The sequence below is a fragment of the Crocodylus siamensis genome, chromosome 2 (assembly GCF_052110815.1).
Source record: "Crocodylus siamensis isolate JL-2025a chromosome 2, ASM5211081v1, whole genome shotgun sequence".
Classification (NCBI taxonomy): Eukaryota; Metazoa; Chordata; order Crocodylia; family Crocodylidae; genus Crocodylus; species Crocodylus siamensis.
The window spans coordinates 52827673-52850967 of record NC_143396.1 but is presented as its reverse complement, the minus strand read 5'-3'; the positions used below and the strand labels follow the sequence as shown (position 1 = coordinate 52850967).

General features: G+C 42.4%; 1 protein-coding gene across 1 annotated transcript in view; it reads left to right on the top strand.

Annotated features, from left to right (window-relative positions):
• Positions 1–23295, top strand: part of GABRA2 (gamma-aminobutyric acid type A receptor subunit alpha2) — a 116011-nt gene that overhangs the window by 66736 nt on the left and 25980 nt on the right. The window contains exons 5-8 of the mRNA XM_090035874.1: positions 8490–8710; positions 12347–12429; positions 16352–16495; positions 16991–17143. Coding sequence (XP_089892000.1) covers positions 8490–8710; positions 12347–12429; positions 16352–16495; positions 16991–17143 — 601 coding nt within the window. The remainder of the gene's footprint in view (positions 1–8489; positions 8711–12346; positions 12430–16351; positions 16496–16990; positions 17144–23295) is intronic.

Here is a 23295-nt window from a genome sequence, read left to right as displayed (position 1 = left end):
GCATTCTGTATCCATGTGAGTCAGGTGTGGAGGATGTGTAGGCGTGAAATCTGTTCCATGCTGTGACTGTTAGAGTGTATGTATAAACACCCGGATCAGGTAGATCAGACCCATGTTATCATGTTTTCTGTCCCAGGGGATTTGCATGATACAAACTTGATAGTTAATTCAGTGCATTTAAATATATACTGTATTAGATTTCATCTGTGAAGCCAACATCTCAAATACCACTCATCATGGAATAAGCAAAGAATTTCTCTATAATGTTGTCTTGTAGACTCTTCTAGTTTAATGAAGGTACTATGCTGGATAGTATTTTGGCTGGCACTGTAGAATAGTACTATAAAATGTGTGTTATGAATTCAACTTAAGGATCTTTCTAGCGCAGGGGTTGGCAAAATAAGGCCCACCAAGCGATTTCATCCAGCCCATGGGCAGGTGCGTACCAATTCACTGTGTCCAGCCGGTCCCTGGGCTGCCCCTGCTGTGCATGTCTGGAGCCAAGCCCTGATCACTCCCACAGGGGTAGCGCATACTGTGTTCCCACCTTTACCCATAGGATGGCCCTGACTCTGGCCATACAGGTAGGGAATTGGCAGCAGTGGCTGCAGGCAGGTCAGGGGAGGAGTGGTGGCAGTTGTGGGCAGCAGGGGAAGCAGCAGTGGGCATGGAGTAGTAGTGGGCAGGAAGTGGTGGTGGTGGCAAGTGGGGGTGGGTGGGGGAAGGGTAATGAGTGGGTGGGAGGTAGCAGCAGCAGGGTGGGAGCACTGGGCCTGCGTCAGTGCCCTGAGGCCAGGCCCAGTGGGGACCCAAGGTGTGGCAACATGAGCATGGAGCCCTAGCTGGCAGGGGCACTGGGTCTGCCTGGCTCCATTGTGCGGGGCTCCACAGAGTTCACATGCAGTTCCAAGGTTTTTCACCTGACCTGTGCCTCTGGGGGGCACCCTGCAAGATGGACCTGGTGGCCTAGCCACATGCAGTCCTGGGGTGTGCCAGGACTGCACACTGAATAGGGATTCCACCTGCCATGGGCTGGAAGCACCCTGAGGTCCTGCTGCTGATGGCAGGGGTTGTGCACATTGGAGGGTGTGTCTGAGGGGGGCGTATTTTTAGAGGGGGGCAAACACACCCCACGCACCCCCACCTCCCAAATGCAGCCCATACCCCCCACAATCCCCATGCGCCCACACATACCCATACCCTCCCCCACACTTCATATACACATCCACATCTGCCCACAAACCTCATACTCACCCACACCCCCCACTTACCTACACCCCCCACAAACTCCATATACCCATCCACACCCTCCTTTGCACCATCCTCTACACCCCACATATACCCACTCCCCATACACACATGCACCCATACCCTTTCCCACACCCTGCATGGATAACCACATACTCACAGTCCCCCCTACCCACCCACACCCCCACACCTTCCTCACAAATGCCACACCCACATCCACACCCCACACATACACACCCAGAGCCTCCCCAAACCCCATACCCACCCATATACACCACACCTACCCACACCCCTCACAAATCCCCCACACACCCACACTCTTCCCCATACCCATCCACATACACATACACCCTTCCCCCACACTCCATATACACCCCCCACACCCTTCCCCATACACCACATACACACAACTCCACACACGCAATGCCCCACAAGCCCAATACCCACCCGCCCATACCTCGACACCTATTCACACCTCACCCACAATATACAAGAGTAAGACTTCATTTTGAGCTATTATGCAATCACCTCCATGCACACCACTATACACATGCATGCAAATCAGGACAAAGTATTTTTTTTAAATAAAATTGAAATATGTTATAGTAGATGCTTGATTTTTAGTATATAATTTTGGTTTTTTTCTGGTTCCAAGATGGCAATCCTCCCCCTTCCCCCCAAAGAGTACTTCTGGGAGCAAGGGGAGGGGTTTCTGATGCTAAAGGTCAGGGGTTAGGGGCAGGACTTCTGCTCCCACAAAGGCAACCTGTGGGGCAGGGCACCTGTCAAGGAGTGGAGCTATACTTGCAGCCCTCTACAGCTCACCAAAACTCGTTAAATGGCCCTCCAGCCAAAATAGCGTCCACCCTATGTTCTAGAGAGTGTATCTGCATTTCTATACTGCAGTAGAAAATATACATCAGATATTATTTTTTACATAATGATACCTGAGAAAAACGTTTTCATTGTTTAAAGTAGGAAATAACTACGTTGCTGTGTGGTATCTTTTGGCAAATGTTGATTTTTTTTGTTCTTGGAGACTGCTGTATTTTCATATTTGCATTCTTACATAGGCGATCAAATATTTATTTCCTTTATGTAACAAATGTAGATGATAAGTTTTCTTTGACACAAGGAATGTCACTTTGGCAGGCCATCCCTCCTCCTCATGCTATGCATTTTACCTTTTTAGAGGAAGAATTGCCTCTTTGATTTGTTGCAGTACTTTTCACACTGTGGTCTATACAGTGGTTGCTGGAAGATGGTAAGAAGTGGCTGGTGCTAGTGTACTGCTTTTTTTCCTTATCTCAAGCTCAGAGAGAGAGGGAAATTGGAAATGGGGCATGAAATGAAAACAGTGTGATTAATTATATTTAAAAGGGGGAAACATTTATCATGCAAATGCCATTAAAATATTGAAATATTTTCCTAAGATACCATATTTACTCTAATGTAAGATGAGTTTTTACCCCCAGTTGACATATGGTGGAAAGCCCCTCATCTTAGATTTACATACAAAGTGGGGATGGTGGGGTAGGCAGCTTTGACTCTAGCCCTGAGACCAGGTCAGGGCCACAGCAGCCTGTAAAGACACAGCTTGGTTCTTGTTTAGGCTAGGTTGCCTCCTAGGCATGGAGCACATGGAAACCCTGTTCTCTGCCCAGCCAATCAACAGTGCTGACACTGCTGTATTGCCTGTTCAGCCAGTCAGCAGTGTGACAGTTCTGCATAACCTGCCAAGGACTGAGCTTCCACGTGCTGTACTCTGGGGCAGGGGGCAATAGAGCCGGGGCAGAGCCTGACAGTAAGTAGGGGGGCAGAAGAGGAGAGCTGAGGAACAGGCAAAGACTTCACGGAGTGAGTGCAAGGGGCAGAGAGATTGTGGGGAAGGGGAGGAAGGGACAGAAGCTTTTGGGAGCTGGCAGTTGGGGGTGCCAGTGGGACAGGAAGGCTGCAGGGAGAAGATATAGGGAAGACAGAGGGGAAGGGAACCACCTGACCACTCCAGCCACTATGTTCCCTGCTGTAGCCATAGGAGGGGGACAAATTTAAGATAACCCTCCAATAATTAGATTCTATCATTGGAAAATTATGACACATTTATAAATTTTCCATATATACAATCTAATTATTGGAAGATTGTCTTAAATTCAGGTTCAACTTACAGTGAATATAATAAGTTTTCCATTTTCCCCAGCTGTAGTCATCCTTGGAACATATGATCATAAATTGAACACACTTTGGCTCAGTGATAGGGTTAACCAATGGCTTCATCACTCTTTTGAGACTCAAGAGACCTACATTCTCTTCCGTCTCTGCCACTGATTTTCAGGGTGGTCTTTGTCAAGATGCCTTCTCTTTTTTGTCTGAGTTTTCCATTGATACTGACTTTTTTTTTAAGGAAAAATTGAGAACCATGCTTGAAAAGTGTTATATAAGAGCTAAGAAAAATTGCAAATAATACTAATACTACCGCTAATGTTACTAATAGTCTCTCTGTTGTTGTTTTTGTTACTAAATACGGGGAAAGTTTGCCATGACATACAGTCACTAAGATATGACTTAACCTTTATTCTATTCCATAGTAGGCACAGTAAATCTGTGCAGGGGGGATTTCTGGTATGGGTGGGAGAAAAGTATGTTTGTCCTTAGATAAGTTAGAATTAGCTACGAATTACCTTACCTGAATGTATCAAGCTCTGATTTTTCCTGTTTTGCCCTTTTTGTAGACATTTGCCCTTTGGTACCATTTATATGAAATCTGAGCAAAATACTGGTATTCAGATGTTAACTGTTTTACTTCCATTTTGCACAAGCATGTAATTGTCTAAACATGGTGTAAAGTAAAGTAAAATCAGACCCTTAGAAATGCTACACTGGCAGACATGGGATAGCTTTAAAACAGGTATTTAGACTGTTTGCATATAGATTCCCAAAGCAACTTCTATAGAAATAAAATACTCAGTTTCAGTTGAATTCAGTAGGATTTAGGTGTCTCGCTCTGAACCTTCTGTGAAAATTTCATCTGTCATCCCTCTTCTGTATAGTTCAAGGAACAATTTTCTCTTGCATTTCTTCTCTTGAATACTTAATACAGCTTCCCAGTTTGGAAGAGGGCAAAATGCAGAAATCATCCGGAAGCTTTTAGGACAATTCTTTTCTCTGAGTGATTTGATATGTCTAGCCAGCCAGATTTCATGTATTCCTCTCATGTCTTTCAGCGAACAGTTCTTGTCCTTGATCCTTTCTGATTTTATAAGATTTCTGAGCCTCCTTGGTATATCACAGGAGGTTGTTAGGCAACCTGAATTTCCTAAAAAGACCTTTAGCCATGAGGTACTTGTGCAGCAAAACATTCAAGACAATTAATCCTTGCCTGGTTGACTGGAATGGGCATGTTCCTTAGTAACAAGGGACTGATTACGGAAAAGAACGAGGCTGCCTGCTTCACTGTTTCATTGCATTAAATATTTGAGATCTATACATCCCTTTCTCTCTGCTATCAAGGCAGGAGGTATGTAAATAATAGTAACATTGGGAAAATGCTATATCTTGCTGTCATGTGGGCAGTCATGAAAAGATGATGTTTTAATGGTGTAAGTTTAAAACATGTCATAATTTTTGGGATGACTCTGTTGTTTTGTAAAGTCAGAGACTGTAACATAGAAATTTATACAAAGTGCATGCACTTCAAACTCTGAAATAGGGGGTCACTGCTAGATAAAAACATTGGCCAAGGAAAAGGAAATTATGCGTGTTATGCATATTGCAAGGGAAAATATAGCACAACTGTTGTCCAGGTTTTTCAGCTTCAAGTATCTCATATATGTACTTTAAAGGAAGCATTTCAAACATATCTGTTCCTGTGGGGCTGGATTTGGCACAGCCCCCCCCCGCCCTTACGTCTGAGCGGGTGCCACAGTGACCACAGCCTAGGACCTGGCTTCAGTGAGCACTACATGCAGTGTGCATCCCAGGCAAGCCTGGTACAGTGCGTGGGTCAAAGGAGCAGCATCAAGGGCTGGATTATGGATCGCCACATTTTGCATGCACTTTTAGCATACTAGGGCTCTTTGTTGGCCACATTTTAATAAACCATGCGCCCAACATTTGCAGTAAAAGGAGGGATATTATCATAAGTGGTTAAGAGTTTCTCCTTCTAGTTCCACTTAATGAGGTGGCTGCTCAATGTCTATATGGGGAGTAGAGTTACTGTGCGTGATGGGCTCAGAATATTATATGTCCTTCCCCCAGAAAAGACCTTGCTAATTTACAGATCTTCAGTATTTCTCTTGCCTGTTCATGTCTCTGTATTCTATTTCTCCTTTTCTTTTTTGGGAAAATAGAGGCATACTTGAAAATTCAGATTTATGGCTCTTTCACATTAGACTATGCACATCTCTTTTTTTTTTCACTTTGAAAAGAGTAGATTTGAGATGTGGCTGCTGAAATTGTAATATTTACTGATTTGGGACAGGCTAAGAATTACAGGTCCGGTTTGAATTGCATTGGCAGGACTGCATGAGGAAGCTTCAGAGAGCCTGTATTTCTGGTGCCTAAGCGTAGTTGAGTCCTATCAAGTCCTCATTTCAAAAGTGTCATTGTAGCACAGCATGTATACATGTTTATATTAGAATGCTTGCTTTCTTTTAATAGAGGATGTAGCCCTAGGAATGTTTTCACTTTTCTGTGCGTGGCACAATATCTTCCTAAGCCTTAACTTTTCTATGCAGTCTGTCATAATGAAATCCTTGCCTTATTGAAGGAAATGTCAAAACTAGCATTCATTTTAAAAGAACTGGGATTTCTGGTTGGGTGTGTTGCTTTTGAGGTGTTTATTTATCAGTTTTAAGTTTCAGTGAGGTCCAGTGTGAGAGTTTGTTAATTCTTCATTTTTCAAGGTAAGGTTTCTATATATAGTGAAGTTCTACCAACTATAGAAACGCACTGGTTTTGTCAATTTATGCAAAAGTAAATTTAATTTTGATACTGAAACTATTGTCAAAATATTCTCCATGCTGATTGATTCAGTAACTGTGATAGATTTTTGCTAAATTTCTTCTAAGGATTTGTAACAAACTGGGCTGCTATTAAATTAAAACATGAGTTCTATCTGAAAAAATATTTAACTTTTATTTTACAAATGAGATCCAGGAGGAGAAGTTTGTTTCTTCAGTTTGGTTCCTTTTGTTCATATTTGCATAAATGGTACTAGAATTTGCTTTGAGCAGTACTAAAAGTCCATGTAGATGCAAGTCCATCTGTGTAGAACTACTTGTAGAATCAAAATCTGTGTAAGTTTTCTGTTTGCATCAGGATTTATGGAAATGCCATATGTATTTGTATACCACATGTACCTTTTCCCCTTGGCCCCTCAAAATTGAATGTCTCCTGCAGGGAAGATAATTTTTATGCCTAGAATAGAAGCACCCTACTCTGATGCCTTATTTTCTATTTAGGCTGCTGAGGGAGTCATTTGACTTAATAGCTCATTGTTCTACGCTCCTTAGGTGTCAACGATTATCTCTTTTTTAATGGTTTTATAGTTCCACTGATCAGTCTGACTTTGCTTCTTGCAATTTTTATGTCTTTTATTTACTCTTGGTCTTTCTCCTCCTACTAGAAAGCCTATCGCATTGTTTTAGCCTTTTAAAAAAATATAAAACCACCAATGAAATCTAGTTTTCAGCAGCGGCTAGGATTTCAGCTTTTGGATAAACAGAAAACAGATGGTTGGTGAGCTGAAGATTAGGTTTTGTCCCCTCTCTATGCAGTCATAACTGTGGAAAAATGTTTTTCTTCCTTCTTCCTTCCCAAAAGCAAGGTACAGTCACAGTTGAGAGCATATGGTGTAGAAGAAAATATGGTAACAGTATCTTTCATGCTGTAGCACATGAGTTATATGTAGCTTCCAGGCAATTTCTGTGCAGCTGTTTGTTTTGAGAGAGAAAACAATTTAATGATGCATAATTATTTCAGGTGGATTACTGTAGGCAGATCACTGACTCTGGGATATGCACATCTTGAGAATTTTGTGTCCTGCAGCACTCTTCAAGAAAATGATGCATGGTTTGTAGCTATAAGGTTTCAGAGGTTTTGCCATCTCTTTTCATTCAAGCATATAAGGCAATGTGCATATACTATTTGTAAAGTAATTACTATGGAACAGATTATTAGAACATACAGCATTTTGCAGTTGTACAAAAAAACTGCAACTTAATCAGAAGTACTATTGCAACTGTACAATCTGAAGTTACATTAAACACAAATCATGCTCTCAGAATTCCTATTTTAGTGTAGTGCTGATGGTTACAAACCATATACAGTCAGGTTACACATACATTTTTAAATGCATTCTGACCATATTTATTCAGTATTTTCCTTATTGGCTAGAACAGTAAGAACCAACCAGACATCCTAAAGACATGAACAGAATATTGTGGATGGCATCGTGTACCTGGATATAGCCTATTGATCTGTCCCTCCTCAAAATGCTTTCCCTCTAGCCATATTTTCCTCCCAAGATTAGTTGCTCAGATAAGCTTTTGCTTACAAATGGACAACACACTGAGCAATCTTCTGTTTTGTTCTTCAGATATCAGTGAAATTGTAGCTCATTGTTCCGTATCTATATATGTGTACTAATAAATGCTGAATTTATGCATCAGCTTCATTAAGACTACTTTTTTCCTCTTCCTTTTTCCTTTTCTTCCTTTTTCCTTAATCTTTTTTTATATTGTTACTAATTAATTTATCTTGCCCCCTTTAAAAAAAAAATAAAAAACTAACTTGTGTTTTTTGGCTCAGAACTCAGCCATTCTCAATTTTATTGAAATAGTGTCTTATTCCTACAGGTGCATTTGCTACAGTAATATACTCTATTGTGTTCTGTACCTATTTTCATTTTTTTCTTCTCAGTAACATGTAAAAATGTTTATAAAAACTGTTTTCAACACAAAAAGAGTCTATTTCAAATAAGTCATCTAATTATTAGGGTTTACCTACTATACAAAGACTTCACCTCTATTACTGTTAAGGAGCATTTACTCTCTGTGCTCTTAGCAAGGGCACAAAATAAAGACCCTAAATACTTTCCCTAAGTTCCCCTTCATTAATTTTAATATAGTATAATTATAGTGGTTGGCCATTCTTCCTCTTCAAATACTCTGCTAACAGATTTTATGTAACCAGCATTTTACTGTGCAATGTCAAAAATAATTGTTTTTTTCTTTTTATTATAGGAGTACACTATAGATGTCTTTTTCCGTCAAAAATGGAAAGATGAACGATTAAAGTTTAAAGGCCCGATGAACATACTTCGACTGAACAACTTAATGGCCAGCAAAATCTGGACCCCAGATACATTCTTTCATAATGGAAAGAAGTCGGTAGCTCATAACATGACAATGCCTAATAAATTGCTACGAATCCAGGATGATGGAACTCTCTTGTACACCATGAGGTACAACCTTTCACATAATAATGTTCACAAATATATATTTCTCTGGCAGGTGACTTCAAACAAGTCCATTCCTTTACCTGAGCCTGGCTTTTCCTAGCTGTATAATGAACTAAATGATACTGAAATCCTTTTAAGGTGCTTAGAGCTACAACTCAAGAGCCATGTATATGTGTTGGGTAGTATTAGCCGTTTACCACCTCCTATCACTAGGTAATACTGTGATTAAACTGGCACATAAAGTCTTATTACTATACAAAGTGAAAGTTGTAGAAGTCATTCTTGTGTAACTGACAGGTGTGTTGATCAGCACTTTACTATTTAGATTATTGGCCACATACAAAGTCATCCTTATTAAAAAAAAAAAATTAGATCGTTCAGAGGAAATTAACTCTAAAACTACTGCCCAGCCACACTGTAGGTAGAACTGTTATTGTAAGTAATAGCAAATATTTTATGTCGAATTTTAAAGTTATATTTTTACATACTATGTCTGACGAGTTTCCAGGAGAAATGTAAATGTACATTTAGAACAAATGAATATGATCAATGTGGTTAAAAAAATAGTAAAAACCCCACATATTTTGTAGCTAGAAAGTGCCTTACTATGAGGTCTTTTTTCCAGTTTCATATTTCATGTTACTCATCTGATTAGAACATTTGCATCTAAACTGCCAGAAAACTGGGGGGTTTTGTTTTGTTTTTGTTTTGAGATATTTAATGGGATGTATTGATTGTGACAGAGAATTTAATTCCCATCTCTGTTAAGGCATTTTTATCTATAAAGCAGTCAGGAACAATGTAGTCTGCCCCACAAGCCCTGCCAATGTATATGAAGCCTGATATACCATACAGCTCTCAAAGAAATATAGCACTGAGATTTGCAATTGCATATCTCAACTTGGAGTACAGTTTATTTAATTTTTCTGTGTACCTTCCTAATTGTGAACTTTGGGAAAGTGAAATTATATTTAACCACTGAAAATCTGTAATGGATAGGACACATGCTTTAATATAGCTTATAGTTTATTTTATAGTCTGCAATGACTGTGTAGTATTTTTATTTTTTATAACTTGCTGTACCCAGACATAATCTGTATTAAGAACTTGCCCATTCATGAAGTTCTTTGCTTCATCAAAACCTAGCTAGTTGAAAGATCCAAAAGAAGTTGTTTCTAAAATGTTTTTGGTCATTTTTCCCCCTGAGTATGATGTATTTACTGTTAATGTATTATTCATATGTATATATTATTTGCATTTATTATTATTTGCAGGGGCAGGCAATTATTTTGGGTGGAGGGCCACTTACTGAGTTTTGGCAAGCCATTGAGGGCCACATGACAGTCAGCCAAGGGCAGATAAATATAAATTTTCTAAATTTCTGGGGGGCCCTGTGGACCAGATAGAATGGACTTATTATTATTATAATGTATTATTTGTATTATTTACTGATAATGTATGTACTGTTAATGTAATATGTACTGTAACTGTAACCTGTAAGAAGCAAAGATTTTTTTTATGATAACCTGTATTTGACTAACTGTATAGTTGGGAGAGAGATTGGGTAAGCTTTTGGGCACAAGGTACCTGTGACAGGGAGCCTGAGGCTCCTGACACTTTAAGGGGAGAGAATACTGCAGTTGAATAGAAGATAGCTGTGAGAGGGCAGGCAGCCAGGAATCCCTGCATCTAGGCAGGGAGCTGTATTAAGGAAGAGGGGAACATGTGCGGCCAGTCGAGAAATTGCAGTCTAGAGTAGGCTGACTAGAAGGATTGGCAGCTGGGACATCAGCTAACTTAATGAGCTAGCTACCAGCAAACAGATAGGTGGCAGACAGGTTGGCAGCCTGGAAGCAAGGGACTCAAGCTACTGAGCTAAGCATAGGTGCTAAAACAGGTAGGTCATAAAAAATAGGAAGGGAATGCCTATGGGGAGCTGCAGGGTCTCATAACTAGAAAGGGCAGGGCTTAGGAGGTGCATAAAGCCAGTGCATAAGGAGCAGGGTGGTGGTCTGGCCCTGCAAGCTACTAGGGAAGGAGCTCTCGACCAGGAAATCTGTTGGAGAGTGCCTGGCTGGCTGCTGAACTGCCTTGGAGCTACTAATAAGGCTCTGAGGGCTTGCAGGGAGGGATGTAGCCTGGAGCAGAAGTACAGTCAGTGAGTTAAGGTTATGTTGGCACCCGGTGAGGGGATTGTTTTGTGTTTATAGCCAGAATGATTTTAGTTTTAGTTAGAACCAGAGGGATTACCTTTATAGTATAGTTTATACTGGTAGTTTTGGTTTAGGGCTATTGGGAAGGTGGAGGTCCCAGCCGTGCCTGAGGGTACACAACTGCCTTGGGCCCAGCCAGGGTTGGGGCTTAAACAGTGAGAGTAACAGAGAAGGGGCCAGGGATCCAGTGTCTGAGCAAGATGCAAACAGGGTCAGGATCCTGCAGCCCAGGAGGGGTGAAACCAAGTGCCCATAAGGAGCAAAAACCAGGTCAGGGATCCATAGCCCCAAGAGGGGTGAACTCATAGCCCAAGAGGGGCAAGAACTAGGGTCAGGGACCCATAGCCCAGGGCAGGTAAGATCAGCTGAGAAGGGCAGAGGCCAGGGGCCCAAGGCCCAGCAGCCAAGAAGAGTCAATTCTGGGGCCAAGGGCCCAGAACAAGAGACACCAGAGCCAGAAGCCCAGAGATACTGATGACTAATGGGTCTGAAGTTGAGAGGGCTGGACCCGAATCAGCGGGTCAGGGCTGAAAATTTGTAGCCAGAGAAAAGGGAGGCTGAATCCTGTACAAGGGACTGAACAGTACTGAGTAAAACCTGCAAAGCATAGACATGGCTGTAGAGGAGGTCAGAGGCTGTGAATAGCCCATAAGGCAATAGAGCCATGTACAGGCCAGGAGGGTCCATCTAGCAAAGGGTTGGGTTTGGGCTAGTGGGGTCCAGGAAGTGAGCTACTGGTGAAGGTAGGACTAAGCCATATTTTTGGACTCTTGGGCAGCTTTCCTTTTGAAAAGTCAACCATTACATCAAGGTGTGGCAGGTGAGTGCAAAAGGGAGGGTACCTAGAGCTAGTGCAGTGCAGTAGCCTTTGGGCCACTAGGAGGCATCATGGCCAACCTTGGACCTGGTCCTGCTACAGTACCCTTCCACACATCTGAGAAAAAAAGCAGAAACAATGTGAACTAAATAATAAAGAGCTACATTGTTTTGGGGCTTTTTTAAACAAGACATTTTTTCACACTTTCAATTTAAGATGTCAAAAAAAATGTTGAAAACCTTTGTGGAGCATAGTCCTTAGGCAAATCAGTGGTGCTTATATGCTTTTCTGACAAGTTTATAGTTGCACAACATGTATCTCTGAAGAAATGACGGTTCTGATCAACTTAGTTATATAATTTATATTTTCATTTAAATGTCCTCCTTCATAGTTTTGAGGTCAGTTGTTTTAAGTTTTTGATGTGATAAGTCAGTGTCTTCTGAAGGACCACATAAAAGGAAAGAAGCAAGAGCTGATTTAAATTTTAATTAGTTTAACATAACACTGCAATTTCATCTTCTAAATCAGCATGAACTCTGTTCACTTTTGTGGAATTGAATTTCTGGTCTTGTAATTGACTTAAATATATAGCGATATTTTGCCTTTCAGGCTTACAGTCCAAGCTGAATGTCCAATGCACTTGGAGGACTTTCCTATGGATGCTCATTCATGCCCTTTGAAATTTGGCAGCTGTAAGTACATAGCTAGCAGTACAGCCTGTGGCTAGTGAGAATCTTATATTGTTCAACATCACTGTGCATTCCCCAGGCTTATGGCATACTAGGGTTTACTAGATTATGTATTTCCCTTTTTCCTTCTCTTTCTCTTTCTTCTTCTCCTTTTTTCTTCTTTTAGTGTTCTTTCTCATAATGTATTTGAAAATTCCCTAGACTCCATTTAACAAAGATTATTGTGAATCTAATTCACTCCTGCATTATTCTGTTTTCACATTGCTATAACTGTATTTTTCAATAACATGGGGAAATAAGTAATACATGAATGGTACAAAAATATATATGTTGTATTTGTGAAGAGTGAATTCAAGCCTTCTAAACAAAGGCAGATACTAGAAAATACATCTATGAAGTTTCTAAAGCTTCTAATTGTTATAGCTTAGAATTGAATGTATTTATTTTCTCTTGTTGTTGTTTTGTTATTAATTAGTGAAGACTTCATCAAATAACATCTTGAATTAGAAAGTTTCATTGACTAGAACATTTTGCTGTTACACAGGTGAGGCCTGATCTTGATTTTGGTAGTACCAGTTTGATGCCATCATAGTTTCATTATCATTAGTGGCATTATTTCTGCTATAAGTGAGATCAAAAGCAGGCCTACCAGTTTTAGAAGCCAGGAAATTTAGGGGGTGGTGGTGCCTATTTTCCTCATAGTAGGGTTAGAGTGTTGTTGTGTAGCTTTGATGTTCCAGGACAGTAGTACCACTTAACCTTTGTGGCCGGATGAGCAGTACCCAGGCTGGCTGTGAGTCGGATCTGGCTGATGGTCCGGATCCAGCATGGAGTGATTGCAATAAGATCCCATCTGGCCATGCAGAGGGGGGCAGGGGGCATCCCTGTTCCAGCCTGGCTCTGTGGAGGGAAGGAGGCATGGCTCAGCCCTGTGGGGGAAAGGGGTGTATCCCAGGCCCAACCCAGCCCCACAAGGGATATTGGGCATGGCCAGGCCCCATGACAGGATGCATGACCTAGAAGCAACTGGGCCTCATGAGAAGAGAGGGTGTGGCCCAACCTTATGTGGGGAAGGGACCATGGCCCAGTCCTAACCCAGCCCCATGAAGGGAAGGGGCTTGACCCAGCCCCATGTGAGAGAGGGGGCATGGCCCAGCCACATCTTTCTTGGGGGAAGGGAATGGCACTGTCTCATCCAGCCACAGGGGTGTGAGCGGTTGTGACCTGGCTGCAAGCTGCTGTTCAGGGCTTGGGGTTTAGGAATTTGGCAGCTGCGGAGGGTAGCTGTATTTATTATCACTGCTCCTCTGCTGCCAAATTTCTCAATCCATAGGGAGCCCCGCGGGCCAGATACCTATGGTTCCGTGGGCTGCATTTGGCCCGTGGGCTGGAGGTTGAGTGCCCCTGATCCAGAAGATGTATGAAAGCCAAAGTTTTTTTATGTTATCTTTTACTGGACCAACTGGATAGTGGGGAGATGTGTTGGACGAGCTTTTGGGCATGAAATACCCTTCCCCAGGGCTAAGATAGAGGTGGACACAGACTGAGCTATATAGCAAAGAAACAATGCCACGTAAATGCAAACAACTTGCCTTTCTTGAGAAGTAGTTCACACTCTGCTGGACCCAGAAGAGGTAGGAATTTTCAGGGTCCTGTTTAACACCATTTTAGCAGCAGGATCACTAGAGGTACTATTCATCACCACCTGGACATTTTCAGAGCACAGTGCACTCTGCCCATGTTCCTGATATATCCTCTTCCCCAGAAGTGTATGAGGAAAGACAGGAATAGATTTCACTGTTTATAACTTCTGGGGATACTTCCAATATATCTGTGAGGCTGGGTTAGAAACTGTCATCTTTTACCTATGATTTGTCCAGAATTTTTAATTTTAAATTGAAATTGCAAAGCCCTGCACTTGGAATGGAATAACTCCATGCACAAATACAAACTGGGGAATGACTGCCCAGGCTGTAGTATTGCTGAGTAGACCTGGTGTTAAAGTGGACCATAAGCTGAATATGATCTTATGGTGTGCTTTTGTTGAAAAAAAGACAACATGATACTAGGTTATATTAACAGGACTGTTGCTTTCAAATCAAGGAAAGTGGTTCTTCCACTGTATTTGGCACTGGTGAGATCTCACTTGAAGGACTGTATTCAGTTTTGGGCCCCACACTTCAAGAAGGTGGACAGTTTGAAAAAAGTTCAGTACAGGGCAACAAAAAAATATTAGGGGCCTTAGGGGCAAGACTTGTGAGGAAAGACTGGAGAAGATAAGACTGAGGGGGGATTTAATAATTGTCTTCAAATACCTGAAGGGTGATTACAGAGAGGATGGAGATGGGCTTTTCTCAGTGGCTGTAAGGGACAGAACTAGGAGCAATAGGCTCAAAGTGCATCAGAGGACATTTAGGTTGGGGATTAGGAGGAATTTTCTGACTATGAGGGTGGCCAAGCATTGGAACAGGCTGCTTAGAGAATTTGTGGATTCTCTATGCTTGGAAATGTTCTAGGGCAGGGTGGACAAACACTTGGCTGGGGTGTTTAGTCAGGGATAATTCTGCCTTGAGCAGGGAGCTCGACTAGATGATCTTGTGAGATCCCTTTCAGCCCTACATTTCTATGATCCTATCCCACTAAAATTGCCTTTCTTCATCCTTCTTAATCAGCTAACCCAAAATGAGAAGGTTAGATCAAGACTGTATTTGTAAAGATTGCCTGTGTGAATCTGTGTGATTGTACATGTGAATTTCTCAGGCAACGACTTTCCAGCAGCTTATTTCCAAGAAGATGACAACACGCAGTCCTGCAGAGAAATTAAAAAATCTCAACAGAGTACCTTCTTGTTAGATTTTCAGTCATTTGGGGTATGGATATTTGTATGACAACTCTCCTTTAGGGCCTCTGGGAGCTTTCTTGAGTTGAAAATGACTGACTCCCACTTAGAAGAGAGTGCATTTTTTTTCTTCACCTGCCTTACAGCCACAGGATCAGACTTAAAATTTACCTGTCACAGTCCATCAGACTCTGAAAATGATTTCTTCCATCAGTGTTCTGGCTTCTTACTTCATGCTCCATTTGATTAGTGGGGTATTAGACTAGGGAAGCTTGCTGCGAATTCTCAGCTTTTTCCTGTGTCCTCATAGATGAAGATACATGAATGCTGTCTGAACTACAATTTTACTTAGCTTTTCCTTTTAGTTTATGTTGCCAGAGGTATTAGACTCCTAACAGAATGTCGATTTCCAATGAAGTCCTTGGCAAGATATTTATTTGCCCTTTTGTTTTCCTCAGGAGTGCATTGTGAAAGCAGCCCAATAGTGTCAATATGCCCTTGTGCCATAGAGGTGCCAATTTAGGGAATGAACTTTAGGGAAGAAACACAGGCCAATGGACTTCAGGGCAAGGAACGCTGTAAAAGTGTTAGAACTCTTACCCACCCATATTCATATATGAACTTCAGCTAATCAAAAAATGTTTGAAGAACATGTCAGGCATACAGAAAAAAAATCCTCTAAAATACAATCTGCATGTAACATATTATTGCTACTTTCACCCATTTAAATTCAGACTTTTGGGCTCAAGCAATATGTTCTCTCCTAAATTCTCTAACCATTTAGTAATTTAAAGAATGGTTTAGTAATATGTTGCTTGTAAATTAATAGCAGTGATGTCATTTATTTTGATCAGTGAGCATTTTAAATCATGATCACATATATTGTGGGACTTGCATAAATTCATAACTGCAGTATTCATAAGCAAATTTTAAATGGTCAAGCATTATTTTGTCTTGTCAATCGTTGGATACTATGATGGTATTTTGAAGATAGTTCCTTTTATTTAGACAAGTTCAGAAGTTGCAAATTGTGGACACACTTTCTTTTTAACTACTGACAAAATATTTTTTCAATATTTCTCATAGATGCATACACAACTTCAGAAGTGACCTACATTTGGACTTACAATGCATCTGATTCAGTACAGGTGGCAGAAGATGGCTCCAGACTGAATCAGTATGATCTTTTAGGCCAAACTATTGGAAAGGAGACAGTTAAATCAAGCACAGGTTAGTAACATTCATTGGTGTTGGGAGAGAGGAAATCGCAAATTTTGGGATTATTCCTATGGATTAGTAGCCCCTGATCCTACATGCATATGGGTGGAATCCTGCATTTTCATTCAGCCCCATTAATTTCAGAAGGGCTTTCTGTGGGTACTGACATCTGCCAAGGCAGCATAGAGTCCCATGCTAACCAGTGCTTTGAGGTAATTGTAACACATATAACTCAAGCTAGATGCTGACCCCAGTTTGTTCTCACTGAACTGTTTTCAAAACTTTTCTAGAATTCAGTTGGGAGTATGATACAGTTCACAGTTTCAAAGTCAAAAGTTCATTTATATTCAGGATGATTTTTCTACCTAAAGTAGTTCTCCAGACTATGTCTGTAGCATATTTGTTTCAAGTAAATGGACCAGGCTGCCTTTTATTGCCAGGAAAGTGAATTGCCTGTGGATAGTAACGTTCTGTTTAATATTTTTTTGTTTCTGTTTCACATGTTAGGTGAATATACAGTAATGACAGCTCATTTTCACTTGAAGAGAAAAATTGGTTATTTTGTGATTCAAACTTACCTCCCCTGCATCATGACAGTCATTCTTTCCCAAGTGTCATTTTGGCTAAACAGAGAGTCTGTACCTGCAAGGACAGTCTTTGGTAAGTATACTGAGGAAGACACAGTTTGTTTGTTAGTCAACTCCTACAGCAAAATATTTCCAGAAGAAGCCTCTTTAGTCTTTTCTGAATTTCATTATAGAAAGTGACAACGTGCTGTTATATCTAGTCAAAACTGAGTAAGAATGGCGTACAACATTCACTCTGTCTTCCACAAAACTCTAGTTCAGGGGTTGGCAACCCCTGGCATGGGTGCCAAAGTGTGGCACGCAAAGGCATTTTGCTTGGAATGTGAGCCTCAGGGCAGATGGTGGGGAAGGGGGCAGGGCTGCGCTGCCCCCATAAGAATCAGGCCCTTCACAGCTCCTCTGCCATCTGCCCTGGCATGCCAACGTCTTACAAATTGCAGTTGTGGGTGTTTATGGCACTCTGCCCCAAAATGTTGTTAACACTTGCTCTAGTTAGTGCTATAAAGTTCCACAAGGGGCTATAGTCAGGAAAAATAGGTCAAATCCTAGCCCCATTTTAGTCAACAGGAGTTTTACCAGTGCCGTCTATGGGACCAGGATTTTCTGCCATATATACTTATGCAGTCAGCAAGCATATGTGACTGTAGTCTGTTGACAGTTTCAAGATCTACCTAAGTCTGGCCCTATTTATTAGTACTTCTTCTGTACCCTGCTTCCCCCTGTCAGGCTTAATCCTATCGTTATCTAATCTTTGTATTTGGCTACCTATGTGTTACACTAATCCACCTATGACATTTGACATTTCCTGGTATTCACTAAACTAATTTTGGTGGTTTATTTTATTCTTTCCTGTTGCCTTTTGCTTGTTTTAACATTTTTAAACTCTTTGAGGCAGGTGCTCTTTGTGTTTCTTATATACACTTTGAACTTAAAATATTAATAATACTTGCTGTTTATTTATTGTAAAATATGAGAATGCCATGCATCTATTTGAGGAAGAATATACTACAATGAAGATCATTTAAATGCAGAAAAATTGAAAGCTTTTTATTTCATATCTGTCTGTCTGTCTATATAGATAAGACATTAAAATTATGCTTATTATGCTTATAAACATAATGGTTAAATATATAAAGAAGGGAATAGTATTGGATTCTGTTAAGTATTCAGACTCTGTTTTCTGAGTTCCTTTCATGACCCCTGTTCAGTAACTTAATGTGCAACAAGAACTATTTCTACTCATGCTGTTTTTCAAAGTTTAAAGTTGTCTAGTAATCTTCAGTGAGGATTTTCTTTCAATTAACTTCATGAAATCTCACAGGCGCTGGTACAGCATTAAATATTTGAGTACACTTCATTGTGAAAGAAAATAACTCCAAATTACTCAAAGTTGGTTTCATGTTTGAGAGGAGTTGCTTTTCTTCTTCTTTCCTATCCTTACATAATGTACTTTCACATCACAAGCTAAAATTAAGGACTTGGGATAATGAGGAGGTTTGCAAAATTGGGCTCTTTAATCCCTTTCATCTATGACATGAATTAAATGTTGCTGACCTAAACTGCCTCTAGTGAATTGTGTTCAAATGTTATGGTATTTTTGTTTTACTTCTGAATATCTCATGCAGAAGGTTTTAACATTGATAATTAAATAAGTCTTGAATATGTTATTTCTAGCAGATATATTTGAGAAGTATTTGATTGTTCCTCCAAACTGAGTTACTTGAGGTATAGTAATTTGTTCAGTTCAGCATTGTAACTTATTTCATTTGGTAAGGTTCTTCCATTATGCGTTTAGTGTCAACAAAATTATTTTGTGCAAGTATTATATTCTTGCTTAATTTTTAACATGTGATAACATTTTAAAACATTTCACGTATGTGAGTGGGATAACTGAACATAAACATTTCCCAGATTTGAAAATTGCAAGTCAGTAGAAATAACTTGTGTTGATGCATGTACAGTAGAACTGGGTGAGAATGTCAGAGTGAATATATCAAAATTATGCCCTGAAATATTAAATCTTTAATATCTTGATCTATTCCCAATAAGGTCAGGACTGTAGTTGATGGTGCTGATTATTTTTCTAATACATTGACCATGGTACAGAAGTTTATATTCATCAATACGTCTATAAGGCCTCCAGAAGACATTATATTTTGTTATATGTTTTATGTACAACAAATCTTAACATGCTGGACATTAAACCAGTTTATCTCTGGATTAAAAAAAATAGTAGATCAGCCACAAAGAAGTTTAGTAGATCAGCCACAAAGAAGTTGATTGTTGAAATACAGAAAGAGCCCAAAAATCTGTGCACTGCCTGTGGAAGCATTCCCTAATTCAGTCATTGTGGAACAGAATTGTGAGCCTGTCCTCCAAAGACACTTAGGCAATCCTAGTATAAAGAGCATTGCAAAGGTGGGGACCAATTAGAAGATGTGTGGTAGTGCATGGCTGCAGCATTCAGTGCTGCAGAAATTCTGTAAAGTGCTGTAGCCCACTGGTTGGCCATTCAGGCTCTTGCAGACAGGTTTTCAGGACTGGCTAGTAGGGTTGTGCAAAGCTTTGGTTGCTGATTCAATTTGGCAGAGATTTGGCCTGATTCGGCAGCCAAATCTCCAAATCCAAATCTAATCCGGAGATCCTTTAATCTCACTGAATCTAATCAGAACCCTCTTAATCGATTGAGAGAGATTCGGAATGATTCAATGATTCAGACATAGACACAACTTTAAATGTTTTTTCTACATACCTCAAGGTACCAGGTGGCTTGTGAATGCTGAGATGCTGGGGTGAATGGAGTGTCCCACAGTAGCAGGGGTTCCCCAGTGCACTTGGCAATGGACTCAGAACTGAACCAAAAACACTTCCAGTCCACTTCTGGGTCCACCGGGGAGTGTGCGGAGAACCCCCCTCCTCCGCCCCTATCTTGGTGATTAGTGCCTCCTAGGTCTGGGGGGCACCTGGGGTCCCCCTGTGCCCAATCGCTGAGCTGGAGGGACATGGAGGCAGGAAGGCAGGCCTCCATGCACTCAGTGGCAGACCCAGAAGTGGACCAGAAGTACTTTGGTCCAATTCCGGGTTGACCATCAAGCATGTGCCCCCGCCCTCCCCCCCCACTCCTGTGGGATGCTTCAGCTACCCCACCGTTGCAGTGTTCACAAGCTATGCCTGGTACCTTGAGGTATGTAGAAAAAACATTTAAAGCTGTGTCTCTGCCCAAATTACTGATTCTCAGAATCAGCATTGAATCTTCAGATTCAGATTTGGCCAAATCGAATCGGGACAGTGATCCAAAGCAATGAGTCGAATCACTGTCCCCAATGCTGGCCAAATCCAAATCCAATATGGCCTGTTTTGCACACCCCTACTGCCTAGACCCCACTGGGCCTCATCAGATCTCAGAGCAATGGGGGAGCCAAACCTTTTGGCAGGTGTGCCACAAGGTAAGCCATGCGCCCTCCCTGAGTGCCACCCTGATCCCCTTCCCCTGTCGTATCTGCTGCTTTGCTTTCTGTTCCTCTTCCTATGTGTTGCTCTGCTATCTGTTCCTTGCCTTATCTGCTGCTGTGTTCTTTGCTCCCTGACCGATCTTCCATGTGCCACACAGACAGACATTACACACAAACCAGTTTAAGTGATCAGAAACTGGTTTAAACCTGTTACAGAACAGACATTCAGTGCACATAAACCATTTTCAAAATGGCCAAAACCAGTTTGAGATAAACCTGATTGAATGTAGTATCAGACTTAACTGATTTGGCTCAAACTGATTTATGCGATGTCTGTCCCAGACCCCTTACTGGTTTAAGATAAACCAGACACTCCCAGCATCCTGGTATGCTCTTTGGGCTGTGGGGGAGAGGGGCTCTCTGTTCTAGCCACAGAGCTGCCCCCACCTCTCTGCTCTCTAGCCAGAGCAGGGACCGACCCTAGCACAGACATTGGCTGCCATGGCCCTGTTAAGGCAGCGGGCAGAGAGGGGGCTTATTCTTCCCTCCTCCCCTCTTACCCCACCTCAGCTGTGGTCAGTCTGTCTGCTGGGGAGCAGAGGGGAGGGGAGTGCAGCGGTGGCCCCTGGAGCTGGTAGACCCCTGCTGCAGGAAAGGGGTGGAGGGAGGAATTAACCCTGTCCCCTTGTGGGGCCATCCTAGGTAGGTTGTCCCACAGGGTTGGGAACTAGTCTCTGTTCCATGCTGGGGGGGGACTCTTCCACTTCTTCCTCCTCCAGGGTGGGAAGGGGAGATCCTCTGAGGTGCTGGATGGGGACTCTTCCTCCCCTTTCCCCACCCCGCTGCTGCGGAGCTCCATGTGATGCTGCTCAGGCCCAGATTGGGGGCAGGAAGAGGCTATGTTCAATGCTGGGGGGAACTCTTCCCCTTCCACCTCATGACCCCAGAGGGGCAGCGGGAGTGTGGAGTTCAACTGGGTAGGGTATGGGTGTGAGGGACGGTAAGGGGTGTAGGGACCCACACACACTCCTCCCCATGGCATACAGCCCCCACTTCCTGGCAGCAACACCTGGCAGCAACAGCAAGTACAGAGGTCAAGGTGCTCATCCTCAGTGCAGGCGTGGCTCCAACCAGTGCTGCATGGGGGGCTTCCTGTGGCTCTGCTCCCTGAGCCTACAACAGGGGAAGCCCCACTCTGGAGCTAGCTGCTTCTCCTGCTCCCCTCTATGCACTCTGCTGGGAGTGGAGGGAGCCCCACACTCTGTTTCCCTGCAGAGTCCAGTGCAGGGCTTCCCCTTTGTGTGGAGCTGCAGGCATGGTGTGGAGCAATGAAACAGGCAGCCAGCGCTGCGCTGGGGGTGAGGAGCACAGCTCCGTGCAGCCTGCCCAGCTGCTGCTGTCCCTGGGGCTCTGTGCCATGCCTGCAGCTCCGCACTCACAGAGGGGAAGCCCTGTACTGGATTCTGTGGGGAAGCAGGGGACAGGGCTCCCTCCACTCCTGGCAGAGTGCACAGTGGGGAGCAGGGAAAGCAGGTGGCTCCAGTGCAGGTCTTCCCCCACTGCAAGCTCAGGCTCAGGGAGCAAAGCCATAGGAGTAAGGTTGGCTCTGCTCCCTCCCCCTGCACAGCTCAGGCTAGAGCTACGCCTGTGCTGGGCACAAGCACACTGACCTCCCCAGCTGCTGCTGCTGCTGCCAGGGAGTGGGGGCTGCACACCATGGGGGAAGTGTATGTGGGTCCCTACACCCCGCCTCCCTCACACCCTCTACCCTGCCCAGCTGAGCTCTGTTCTCCCACTGCCCCTCTCAGGGGAAGAGGAGGAGGGGAAGGAGTTCCCCACAGCATGGAGCAATGCCTCCCCCTGACCTGCTGGGGGAGGACTGGGAGGAAGAGTTCCCCTCTGGGCCTTGGCAGCATCTGATACAACCCCCCCTCTGTACCCCATAGCAATGGGGGAGAAGCAGGGGGAAGAGTCGTCCCCCTCTGAAGCCAGGCAGCCTCACAGAGCCCCCCTCCCCACCCCACCACAAGAGGGGAGGAGGAGAGAGAAGAGCCACCCCCAGGGAGTGTGGAAGGCAGGGCTGCTTAAGCAGCCCTGGGCTTCTGGCTTGAGCCACTGCAGGCATGTGCCAAACGTCTGCAGGTTAGACTAATCTGCAAAGCCTGAATCAATTCAGGCTCAGGCTTTTTGAATGTCTTTCCCTAGCCAGAGAGGCTGTCTGTGCCACTTGTGGCATGTGCACTATGGGTTGACCACCCTTGTCCCAGACCAATACAAGATCAAGACCACCTTACGTTTATTTTTTTGTGGAAAATCTTTTCCTGTTATTTCAGATTAATTCCCCAACCTGGATCAGACTGAAAAGTCAACATGTCAAAATGTTCATAACTACAAGTCCTTAGGAACTTCAACTTATGTCAGTTGAAACATTAGAAAGTTTCATTTTAGTAGCAACTTTATTATTATTATTGTTTTTGTTGTTGTTGTTATTATTGACAACGATTTTAATATTAGTAATGTATTTTTAATTAAAGTCATTTTAATCTTAAAAAAATCGTGAACTTTGAAAAATAGGCAATATAAAAATCTGATGTTCAGATGATTACAAACTTATTTTTAAAATTTTTGTGACTAAGAAATTCATTGAAATCCTGTATGAGTGTTGAACCATTTCAGAGCCAACAAAATGGGATTCTCCAACAAAAAATAATTCTGTTGAAAACATTCTGGCTAAGTCTACTTCTCTTTTTTGACTTTAGCTGCACGTTTTTTC